Consider the following 13207-nt stretch of genomic DNA (forward strand, 5'->3'; position numbering starts at 1 on the left):
CCGAAATCACATCAAATCATTTCCAGTAATATCTTCCCATTATTGTAGAGCTTATAGTGAAAAAATGTATCTCGATAGAAGCCTGAACATTGCTACAATGTACAGGCTATACCAAGAATTTTGTACGGAGAAAGATATGCCTGTAAGTAATGTAGGATACAATTTTTAACACCGCGGTGTTAAATTTGGATTTTTGTCCCGAAAAAGGACCAATGTATCACAACTTGTCAAATTTTAAAAAATTCAAGCCCGGAAGAAAAAATTAGAAAAGAGGAGCAATTAGGTACCTACAAAAGCATATCAAAGAAAATGACGTTGCTTCGAGTTTGGTCAAAGTTGCTTGCTTCGATCTGCAAGCTGCTCTAGCAGTGCCCTCCGGAAACATTAGTAGCTTCTCTAATGAACACGGGTTAAATACATATAATTTTACTATATACCTATGACATAACAAAGAACCAAGGCCACTGTTACTTATGACATGAGGGCTTAGGAAAAAGGGGTTCAAACGAAATAGGTAGCTGCTTGTTAGCTTTTTTACAAGTAAACCCATCACAAAATAATGTATTATATTCGGATAATTGTGCGGGTCAACAAAAAAAATAATTCGTTGCTTCCCTATTAATGTAGGTACGCAGTCAATTCAATAGATTTTATTGAAGAAATCTGCCACAAATTTTTGGTTGTGGGTCATACCCAAAATTAAGGTGATGATGCCATGCATGCGTTAATAGAGCGAGAGAAAAAAAGATGTCTAAGAGACCTATACATACATTTCTGTAGCCCCATTAATACGATTAGCCAAGAAAACTGGCAAACTATATACAATATGTAAAGAAATGGACACTGGAATGGATGGCATGGCCCCCACACCCTGAAGCGGGTCCCCAGGCTAGGATCTTTGGCGGCCCCCTACCTATCGCTAAAGATAAAGGCAGTGTGATACAATAGCCTTTTCCAAATGGTGTTCGCGGTAAAATTAATGTGTATATTTAGTGTTTTTTTGCATATTTTAATAAGTACATCCATTTGAATTATGGAGTTGGCGAGTATCGATACGCAATAAAATTTATATCGTACAACCACATTATTTTAAATAATAACATTATTGAAGAAAAATAGCGCCACAGGCGACTTTTTTTTTTACTATTGAGAATTTGTTTTTGAATTTTGAGTTTTGAATGTATTTAGATCACGTGTCTGTTCGACTCGCAACGCCGGGCCCTTCCTGAGCTCGGGCCCCCAGGCTAGAGCCCTGTCAGTCCCTCTTTGTGGGGGCCATGATGGATGGATTTCATCGACTGCAAGCTTAATTGATTTTTAAAAACTTACCAACATTATCTGTAAATAATAACTGTAGACGTTCAATGAAAACAAATACCTATAATTGACGGAGTTTATTGTGAACTATTTTTGTCCAATCTTAACAGACTACCTCCACCCTTCGCCACTGGTGGTTACCCAATATGTGGATATACTGTTATCAGTGACTGATGTTTTGAGATGACGCCAATAAAGAACATTATGTTAACTCAATATTGTAAAGTTGTCAGTTCCATAGTGATAAGTCTAATTATTGTCAGTATTCATGCAGAATTGTCAGCTCCATAGAGGGTTATGTCCGATTATTGCTCAAAACTATTAAAATCATTATGATAATTAGCATAAACAACTTGAGCCCTAAAACTACATACTATTCATAACATATTTCACTAAAAAGATAATACAAATAATAAACCGTCACTTTTCTACAAGTCAGTTTAGGTGAGTCAAAACTTTGATCAGCCATTACTCGAAACTACCAATTCTTAGTTGTCCCACTATGGAACTGAGCCATCGATATAATATCACTCTTGATGCCATTTCACCAGAATGAGTAATTTTATGAACCTTCATCTTACCTCCCTGTACACATGAGTAATTGCATTCCTCACACTTTAATGGCTTTTCACCAGAATGAGTCATTTTATGCAAGTTCATGCAACCTGACGATACAAATGCGTAATTACATAGTTAACGTTTGAATGGCTTTTCACTAGAATGTTTCCTTTGATGTGCCTTCATGTAACCTTTGTGTACACATGAGTAGTCGCATTCCTCACATTTGAATGGCTTTTCACCAGAATGAGTAAATTTATGCAATTTCATGGAACGTGACGTTGCACATGAGTAATTGCATTCTTCACACTTGAATGGCTTTTCACCAGAATGAGTCATTTTATGCAATTTCAATCCACCTGAAATTGCACATGAGTAATTGCATTCCTCACACTTGAATGGCTTTTCACCAGAATGAGTAATTTTATGCAATTTCATGCTACTTGACGTTGTACATGAGTAACTGCATTCCTCACACTTGAATGGTTTTTCACCAGAATGAGTCATTTTATGCAAGTTCATGCAACCTGACGATACAAATGCGTAATTACATAGTTAACGTTTGAATGGCTTTTCACTAGAATGTTTCCTTTGATGTGCCTTCATGTTACCTTTGTGTACATATAAGTAGTCGCATTCCTCACATTTGAATGGCTTTTCACCAGAATGAGTAAATTTATGCAATTTCATGCTATCTAACCTCGCACACGAGTAATTGCATTCCTCACACTTGAGTGGCTTTTCACCAGAATGAGTCATTTTATGCAATTTCATGGAACGTGACGTTGCACATGAGTAATTGCATTCTTCACACTTGAATGGCTTTTCACCAGAATGAGTCATTTTATGCAATTTCAATCACCTGAAATTGCACATGAGTAATTGCATTCCTCACACTTGAATGGCTTTTCACGAGAATGAGTCATTTTATGCAAGTTCATGCAACCTGACGATACAAATGCGTAATTACATAGTTAACGTTTGAATGGCTTTTTACCACTAGAATGTTTCCTTTGATGTGCCTTCATGTTACCTTTGTGTACACATGAGTAGTCGCATTCCTCACATTTGAATGGCTTTTCACCAGAATGAGTAAATTTATGCAATTTCATGCTATCTAACCTCGCACACGAGTAATTGCATTCCTCACACTTGAGTGGCTTTTCACCAGAATGAGTCATTTTATGCAATTTCATGGAACGTGACGTTGCACATGAGTAATTGCATTCTTCACACTTGAATGGCTTTTCACCAGAATGAGTCATTTTATGCAATTTCAATCCACCTGAAATTGCACATGAGTAATTGCATTCCTCACACTTGAATGGCTTTTCACCAGAATGAGTAATTTTATGCAATTTCATGCTACCTGACGTTGTACATGAGTAACTGCATTCCTCACACTTGAATGGTTTTTCACCAGAATGAGTCATTTTATGCAATTTCATGCTACCTGACGTTGTACATGAGTAATTGCATTCCTCACACTTGAATGGCTTTTCGCCAGAATGAGTCAATTTATGTAATTTCATGTTACGTGAGATTGCACATGAGTAGTTGCATTCCTCACACTTGAAAGGCTTTTCACCAGAATGAGTCATTTTATGCAATTTCATGCAATTTGACCTCGCACTTGAGAAATTGCATTGCTCACACTTGAATGGCTTTTCACCAGAATGAGTCATTTTATGCAATTTCATGCCACCTGACGTTGCACATGAGTATTTGCATTCCTCACACTTGAATGGTTTTTCACCAGAATGTGTCATTTTATGCAATTTTATGCTACCTGACGTTACACATGAGTAATTGCATTCCTCACACTTGAATGGCTTTTCACCAGAATGAGTCATTTTATGCAATTTCATGCTACCTGACATTGCACATGAGTAATTGCATTCCTCACACTTGAATGGCTTTTCACCAGAATGAGTTATTTTATGCAATTTCATGCTACCTGACGTTGTACATGAGTAACAGCATTCCTCACACTTGAATGGTTTTTCACCAGAATGAGTCATTTTATGCAATTTCATGCTACCTGACTTTGCACATGAGTAATTACACTCCTCACACTTGAATGGCTTTTCACCAGAATGAGTCATTATATGCAATTTCATGCTAATTGACCTCGCACAAAGATAATTGCAAGCCACACATTTTAATGATTTGTCTCTGGAATGATTTATTTTGTGTGATTTCATGTGACATAACTGTGCACATGAGTAATTGCACTTGTCACATTTAAACTTTTTTTCAACTGAATGGGTCATTTCTTGACTCGTCATGTGACAAAATCGTTTCCATGAGTAATTACTTTTAACACATTTAAACAGCCTTGATTCGGAATTACTCATTTTCGCTAATGTGTTTTCATGTAATGATTTGTGAAGTTTCATTTGGTCGAACGATTGAATAAAATCAAAACATATACTACACACGAAATTTTTTTTATAAAACGATTTTTTTTCCAATTCTATAACAGCCTCTAATAGTTCAGGGATTTTTACATTCGATTGAGAAATATCACCTCTAGCAGTGCGACAGATTACGTTTATATCTCTAAACCTTTCATTGTATTCCAGGACATCTTTCTTAATATCATGTTCGTCGATCTGTAGGTCTTCCCACGGATCTTGGATATCAGTATTCTCCGACAACGATTTGAGACTCGCAATGCTGGTCGTTACTGAGTTTTCGGGGACAAACTGAAAAAACAACCATTTACAAAGAGTAATCAGTTAGTGCGTCGATATTATAATAATTATAAAATAACACCATTTGAAGATTTGAGACCAAACGTTACACTAGGAAACTTTGATAATAGAATATCGGCAAATAGAAATGGTGAAAGTCGCGAGTATACCCACCCACAGCGTGCTAAGGAACATGTAATTCGACATTTGCGGAAGAGAGTTGGACACTCAAGTGCAAATACCTAAAAAGTCGCATTGCAGATTGGGTATTTTGTGACTAGGGATTTGAATCCCAGGATCCCGAATCCCGGAATTTTGGGATCCCGAACTTTTTTCGATACCTATAAATCCCGGGATTGGTAAACATAATCTCGAAACTTTCGTGATTGATTATTTTTATCAATTTTTATGAAAAATAAAACAAAAATGAAAATATAACAGAAAAAATACTTTTAATAACATATAAATACATTATGTTTTTTTTTCATAAATAAATATAACTGTTTTAATTTTACATTATTATTTATATAAAAATATTATTCACTCCATTAAACCTACTTCTTTCCAAGATTGAACTTATTTTTTCTTTCGACCATGTCCGATCCTAATAGTATCATATGGGCCTAGCCTAACAGCCTAGAGGTTTGTATTGACGGATTTTGTTTTTTACGTGAAATGGATGTCAGCTACTTGGACTATAACGCCGTGGGATCCAGGATCGATTCCTGGGTCTGGTAAGTACACCAAGATTGAACTTGCACAATATTAAAAATAAATGTTTTTAAGAGTATAAATCATACTAGATTATTTTTGACCGATGTTATCTATGTTATCTATGTTATTTGTGTATATAAATTTTCTATATTAACTATTGAAAAAAAAGGCATATTCCGGGATCCCGAGATCGTCAAATTGTAATTCCGAAATCCCGGGATCAAGGTTTTGGCTCGGGATTGGATTCCCTACTTGTGACTATATTGTACCTATGCCTACCATTGTTCCATGATGTAAAATACGCGTTTCATAAGACGATTTTTTGGGTAGGGATGTCATGAGTTTTCGTATTTCAAGCAAGTTCTGATCGTCCATTAGTGTATTTAAAGTCTCAGGATTTATATCATTTGATCCATCTACTCGCATTATCCAGTTTAACGATCCTACTTTTTAAAACCACTTATAATGACGAATCTAAAATAAATAGTAATGTTCACCAAATATCCGCAGGAAGCATATACATTTGCTTGTCCGCCCAAAAGGGTATACATGCGGAAATCATTTATTTATGTGATCATAATATCACATAATTTTTCAGACACACTTGATTCGTTTTCCCTCTCACACACAAAATGGCTCGTGAAGAAATTTTGACAAAAAAATAATTTACATTTAATATAATAAACTCTCGCAAATACCTACACAATTATTAAAGGCAGAACTGTATATTTGGCGCACCGGTTTATCAAGGCCAAATCTCAAGGAACAAAAACCAAAGCAACGAACTAATCGTAATCAACGTCGCCTAATTGGGACAGTAAAAAGTCCACCACACATGCCAGATTCATTATTGAACTGACTCATGAAAATATCAACATAGTTGACTACAAGACAGCAATTTATAGCAAAAAACCAATTTTATAGTCACTCTTTTACAACGTGTGTCATCAAAAGTTGAGTAGAATTATTGTCCGTAGTCTTCTATGTATTCAATTTTCAGGAACTTTTCCATACAAATTAATTTTAGAAGCAAGCTTACTAAAATCTATCTATCATTGTTATAATATATAAAATTAAATTCGAGCCTCAAATCATTATAGGTAATAGATAATTCAATTCTAAAGCCAATCAGCATAAAAGCAAGCTGTAACCAGTAAGTATCTTAGGATTTGTTTTAAAACTTAAAGCAAGAGAGACATATATCGTGTGTTCCTGCCAAAAGTAGGTAAGTCAATAAATTAGGTATTTAGAGTTAACAATGGATTATGTGTCTATATATTATACATGCATGTACCTTTGCTAGAAAAAATTAAGGTCACCTGATTATAGAACTTGCAACTAAAGCACAAAGATTTTTACATTTCGTCTGATTTTAGAGGGCGTATCAAAATTCAAAATAGGAATAACTCTATACCTAACATGATTTCGAAACATACCAAATTTTTGGGCTAGCGCGATGATTAATAGAATTAAAGGAATTTTGAATTATCAGCCTTCAGCAATTCGCGTCAAATGTAACATCCTTAATTATTAACTATTGAAGTAAACTAAATTCAAAACATGCAATAAATTTTAGTTCAAGTTAATAATAATAAAAAAATAACATGTAAATAGAATTAAGATTATGTATTATTTGATGTTTGATTCAATGTATAGCTTAAAATAATAATATCGCCCAGCAAAAAAAATCTTTAGCTCAAACAAAATTCTGAGAGATGCCGTGAAACACCGAACATGCAGGTAAAGAAGCCGCCAACGCTGAGTGAAAGGAGATGTAACCCCAGACCGTAGGTAGAGAGACTAGTTGGTTGTCCGCATTTGGCGGCGGAAGCGACTTATTTTGCTTCTTGGTGACAAAACTTTGCACCCATACGATTACAGCCTGTACTCACAATAATTGTACCTACACCCCTGCTACCCTCCCCGCCCTTCGGAGATGACATTATTTGCCCTCGAAAACGTGAGACATACGATCAGAAAGTCCCCCTATATTTTTCGACCGAATTCAGCTGAGAAACGATTGACAACCAGAAGAGAAAGCCGCGTATGAGGAAGGTAAGAATAAGACGTTTCTTACATGCACGAAGAGTATTTTTGTTCGTGGACCGCTCTCACGGGGTTTTTAATGTTTTTTCCGTTGCAAATATGCTCATAAAATGCTTTAAAGTATCAAGGAATGTGGTTTTAAGTCTTAAACCAAAATTGCCTACAGATCAATCAGAATGTCCTTAACCAGCGATTACAGTGGTACAAAAGTAAGTAAAAATTAGATTCCAGACAGTGATGATGGACGCCTTTTAATTTGAATAGTTTAAATCTTGAATTTCAGGGGAAAATTAACATAATATATGAGAAATAGCTCGATAAAGGTTTTCAAAGAAAAATACAGTTTCGATAATAAGGCTTCAAAATTATGTAAATAGATTATCTACAACGTTTAAGGAATGTCCAGGATCATGCTTCGAAAATAGCATAAAAGCTCCATTTTGACGTACGCTGAGCATGTGGGCCGTTAAAATTATATTTTAATAATTAAAATAAGGTTGTTAGATTTTCAAGACACAATTTTACGGGCATATGGCGAGGTCGACTAAAATCGATTCCGCAACCATTGGACACGCCTACAGTAGAGCAACTTTTGTTTGAATCCTATCATAGATATAAGTAGGTATTGGACAAAACTAACCTGAAATACGAGATTATCAGTGTCGGGAATCTCTTGTTTCATATAAATGCTGGTGTCCGGACTGTTTGGGCGCTCTCCGGCTACATTGCATCTATTCTCCCCTTCCGCGTCTGATTCGCTTACATCTGGTTCGGCTTTGACATCCATTTTACGTACCTATTTAACACGGAAATGATTAATTTTTATTCCCATGCATTACAAAGCGAAAACAATGACAATGTCGCCAACTGGCAATAAAATCATAATATACATGATACATTTTGCAAACCACTCAGCAGTGTTGCCATCGTTTTGGCCTCTAAACTGATTAGACTCAGCTTTTCTTTCGTATGAATTGCTATATTTATCAAAATCAGTGATAATATCTGAGGCATAATGTAGGAAGTGCCTGTGTCATATATATCAATTATTATATTAATACTATCGAGTGAAGGTGCTTGATGGAATTTGAATTTAAATTCTAACGGATTCAAGATCTGTAGTATTCCATTAATGTCGTTTTTTGCGACCCGGGTTTCGCCTTTCGGCATCTTCAGGCGCCGTGTACACTCACCAAAGGTAAACTCGTCAATTATTGTTCATTACAAGAGACTGTTTATTTCTCGTCAACAATTAATATTATCAACTTTTTTAATACACATCTGGTTAAAAAAAATATAAATTGACAAGCTCAAGGCGAATAATCACAGTTTTTTTTTTTTTTTGAAAATACTGGGAAATGAGGAAAATAGGAATGACATAGGCACATCTTGCACCAAATACACAACAGTAATAATCAAGACATAGGCAGGTTAAGACACACTTTATACATGCAGTAAGCACACTAGACATAAGTCACCAACTGAAAATAAAATCATAGATAGACCATACGTTCCATAGATAATATCTGTACCTCAGAGGCAGACGGATGCAACTCCATTTTTGGGGAAAATGATTTTTTTTTAGGATTCGTCATGCTAAAGGCTTTATTTATTAGAGGCAGAGAGATGGTAGTCCTAGTCCAAGATATGCATAGAATAAAAATGCAAGTGCCATACCTACCTTAGAGGCAGAAGGATGCAAATCCAATAATCCACTAAGATAAAATTCTCTCAAACTGTCTGCAATATGTATTAGACCAGAACCAGCCAGGAGAACGAGCTTTTGAGGAGGATACAGCACTATGGACCATATCAAAGTCATCAGAGAAATCAGAGCGGTAACAGGAATATAAGCTGCCGCTATCCATGGGTCTTATAGACTATGAGAAAGGGTTCGATTCTATTAAGAAATTTTCAATACTCGATGCACTCAGAAATCAAGGAATCCCCGGGCGCTATATAAATATTTTCAATAATATATACAGTAGCGCAACAACATCTCCATAAACCATCGCGCATTTTCTATCAGCAAAGGAGTCCGACAAGGTGATACAATCTCACCTAAACTATTTACAGCTACACTTGAAGACTTATTTAGAGAACTTGACAGGAATGACGCGGGCCCCCATAAATGGAGAATACGTGAGTCATCTGCGCTTTCCCGATGACAATAAATAGTGGTTTGCAAGACTCACAAGACCCCCAAAGCAGAATGCAGGAACTCGCTGAAGTAAGCAACAAAGTAAGCTTGAAAATAAATGTGTCAAAGAAGAAAGTCATGTTCAACTGCTTTGCGGGCCAAAAAGAGATCCTCATCAATGGCATTCAGCTCGAACAGGTGAAAAACTACATCTATCTGGCACAACAAGTGTCTATAGATGGATGTATATTTGATGAAATTGTTCGCAGAGTAAAGCTTGGCTGGAGTGCTTTTGACCACCTGAATAATTTCTTCAAAAATGACCTACCACTGTGCCTAAAGTACAAAGTGTTCAACCAGTGTGTACTTCCCGTAATCACATGCGTGTGAAACATGGACCCTAAGTAAAAGAGAAATCCGGAAACTTAGAGTAGCACAACGTGGAATGGAAAGGTGCATGCTGGGCATAACGCAAACGGACAAAAAGAAGAATGAGTGGATAAGGGAACAGACAAGGATTAATGATGGGATACAGTTTGCTAAAAACATCAAATGGAAATGGGCTGGACGCATAAGTCGAAGAAAGAACAATCGTTGGACAAATTTATTCATCCAGTGGTATCCAAGAGGTACAAAACATCCGCAAGGTAGATCTAGAGGCCGCTGGATCGATGAAATGATAAAGTTCTGCGAAAAAACTTGGCAACGCAACGCACAGGGACGAGAGAAGTGGAATCAACTTGGAGATTAGCGAGGCCTTCATCCAGCAGTGAATAGATTCAGGCTGGTGATGATGATGAATACATCGTGTTTTGTGTTTTGCTTTGTTATATTTATACCTATAATTTTTTTTAACTTATAATTTGTTTTATTTTGGCTAGGTAAATAAGATAAAAATCCACATTTAACAATATATCTTTAGAGGCAGAAGGATACAAATCCACACTACGTTTTTTATTTTATTTTTTTAGATATAAAATTGTATTATATTTATTTCATTCTTACATATTCCAGAAGTACTTTAATTGAATTAGAATAAAAAAAATAATGATCATTATATGTATATTTTCTTAGAAGTTATGAACATTCGTTTAAAATAAAAATTGTTTTTTGGCTCTCCTGAACAATTGGGTATTTGGCACTTGCATCCGTCTGCCTCTGAGGTACAGATATTATGCATTTGCACACCACTCGGCGGTGCTGCCATCGTTTGTAGCAAAATTTGAGTGTGCGATAGAAGAAATTCAAATAATAAACTATTTCCGCAAAAATTAGTGTGGTAAAAAAAAACACTTACTTGATCGATTGGTCCATTATATACTGTGTATGAACTTCCAGGTTGGGGATTTTCATTGCTGAACTGATACGTTGAGTCATTAAAATCCTCTTCTTTGATTTCAGGTACTTCAGATTTGATATACGACTCGACTGGAAGGTTCTGAAAAAAAAATATTTTATTATCAGATAACGAATACAATGATCAAGTTAATATGAGCTTAAATCTTCAGAAAGGTTATTAATTCATAATGAACTTGGAGCAAGAACTTCCAGGTTGGGGGTTTTCATTAATGATCTCGCGCTTCGAATCTTCAAAGAATTCTTCAACAAGTTGAAAAATATTCTCAGATTTGATAAATATCTCGCTGACTGGAGGATTCTAAAAATAAAAACAATATATAAGTATTTCTCAAAAGTACCTATAATCGTTCCTTAATTCGTCGCCCTTTATAATAAGTCACCCCAAAGCAATGCTAAGGATTGCTGGTTTGCCGGTTTCACTGTGACCGTTGGCCGGCTCGCACATCAAAACTCGTCTCGTCTCCAACGTGTTGAATACGTCAATGTGACGTCATCGTTATTCACAAACATACGTTGATTGGACGAATGCGTCTTTTTAGTTTGAAAAAAAAAATTCTAGTGCTGCTATCAACAGATCGCACGCCTCTCGGACTGCGAGTCGAAGACGACAGAATGCATACGAACAACTACGAATTGGTCATTCCTATACTTGCTCGCCGGTCGCCGCATCCAAATATAATATATACGTTTCAATAGGTTACATGCGATTGTCGCTAAGTAGATGTGCGCGGTCTTCTAATGCGACATCGGATCGACGTTCCTATAAGGTTTGATTTATGGCTGTGCGGCAGACGAGCGAGTTTAGATGTGAGAGACGGCTATTATACACACTTATTATTAACCCGGTCAGAATATTCATAGAAAATTATAATTTAGGGACATATATGTAATATGTTTCGTGCGAAGACTGCCTTAGCACTGGCACAAATCAAACATATTTCGTATTCGAAATGGCCATTGTACCCAGTAATAAAAAATACTTTTAAGAAGTACAAGATGGCTGCATATGTATTTACATTTAATTTAAATTGACTGATTGGTAGATCTAGACTGTAAAAAACTTGTGCGCATCTATTCTATACACAAGATTCCTATCGAGGGTATTTTATCATATTTATGTAAGTACCTATTGAGGCGGTTAATTGGGTTAGGTTAGGTAGAGTAGATACATACAATATTTCACCGTGACACAGTTCGCCGTGAGCTTACTATCGGAAAGAGGTGACAGTATACTATACGGTTTCCAATTTTATTAGATTCAATATGAAGGTACCTATTAAATTCAATTGTCATGGCTGATTTTAGCAAAATTCAAGAATGAAAACGTAACAATTTATAACCTAATATATCGGCTATTTTCAAAATTTGTTTGCTGCTGGCTTCCTGGAAAGTGTAAACCGACAAGAGCCGTGTTTTATTTAGACATGAATTAAGTCAGAACCTATTTACTATACGACCCAAAGAGGTTGGACGGTCTAAACGGCCATGTATTTCCTATACAACGTTTCCCTGTGAAGTGTGATTCGTCAAACTGCATACTACGTACCTACCTACAAGTTTCCATTATGTCAACCGTCTGAACTGTCAAAAAGTGTTATGTTTTAACAACACCTCTCTTAGCTGTGTTAACTTTTAGAGCGAGATACAGTTTTGAAGGTTTATTTATTCTAACAATTAATTATAAGACTCAATACCTAGATAAATATGATAAACTACCCTCGATAGCAGCTTGTGTATCGAATAGATGCGATGAAGTAGGCATACTTCAGCAATGTAAAATGATTTTAACCCATTATAAATAGTGGAGCTGTTTTTTTTTCACCCAAACATTCGTAAATTTAAGTAACAGCCATTAGATGGGCTTTTTTTTAATCTATTACCAGTTCAGTAAAACTAACCTCAAATATGCATCTTTCATTGTCGGGATTCGCTTTCTTAACGTCTGGACTATTTGGAGACTCCAAGGGTACCTCAAACCAATGCCGCGGTTCTGCCACAGATCTGCCTTCATCTGATTCACGTTTGACATCCATTTTACGTGTTTAAATCAAAAATATATTATCAATGGCCTAGGTATAATTGCTCTCATCCGTGACGTTTAAGACTTACTAGGGCTGTCTAGATTTGTCAATACTTTTTCACCAATACTTGGATCGTTACTTTTATTCCGATATGATATCGACACCACTCCTACCTACCTCAAACAGAATAATAAATCATTGATGAATCAAAACAGCCTTTTAATTATAAAAAAAAAATATAAATAGTTGTGAACAGATTCTTCCTCATTAATTTTATGAAGACAGCCAAAAGTAATAAGTAGGTAGGTGATAATATATATATTTTTAATGATAAGGTAATGATCACGTAAAACTGC

General features: G+C 35.8%; 1 protein-coding gene across 1 annotated transcript; it reads right to left on the reverse strand.

Annotated features, from left to right (window-relative positions):
* Positions 1 to 3151: 3151 nt before the first annotated feature.
* On the reverse strand, positions 3152 to 12917 carry LOC147076935 (uncharacterized). The gene is made up of 5 exons (XM_085940948.1): positions 12729 to 12917; positions 10769 to 10909; positions 7972 to 8127; positions 4428 to 4583; positions 3152 to 3160 (listed from the first exon to the last, which is right to left on the reverse strand). The coding sequence occupies exons 1-5, from the start codon at positions 12861 to 12863 to the stop codon at positions 3152 to 3154; spliced, it is 597 nt and encodes a 198-aa protein (XP_085797074.1). The 5' UTR covers positions 12864 to 12917.
* Between the last annotated feature and the right edge of the window lie 290 nt (positions 12918 to 13207).

This window comes from Rhyacophila brunnea, unplaced genomic scaffold (genome assembly GCF_057557595.1).
Source record: "Rhyacophila brunnea isolate RB1 unplaced genomic scaffold, BYU_Rbru_1.0 scaffold_13, whole genome shotgun sequence".
Taxonomy (NCBI): domain Eukaryota; kingdom Metazoa; phylum Arthropoda; class Insecta; order Trichoptera; family Rhyacophilidae; genus Rhyacophila; species Rhyacophila brunnea.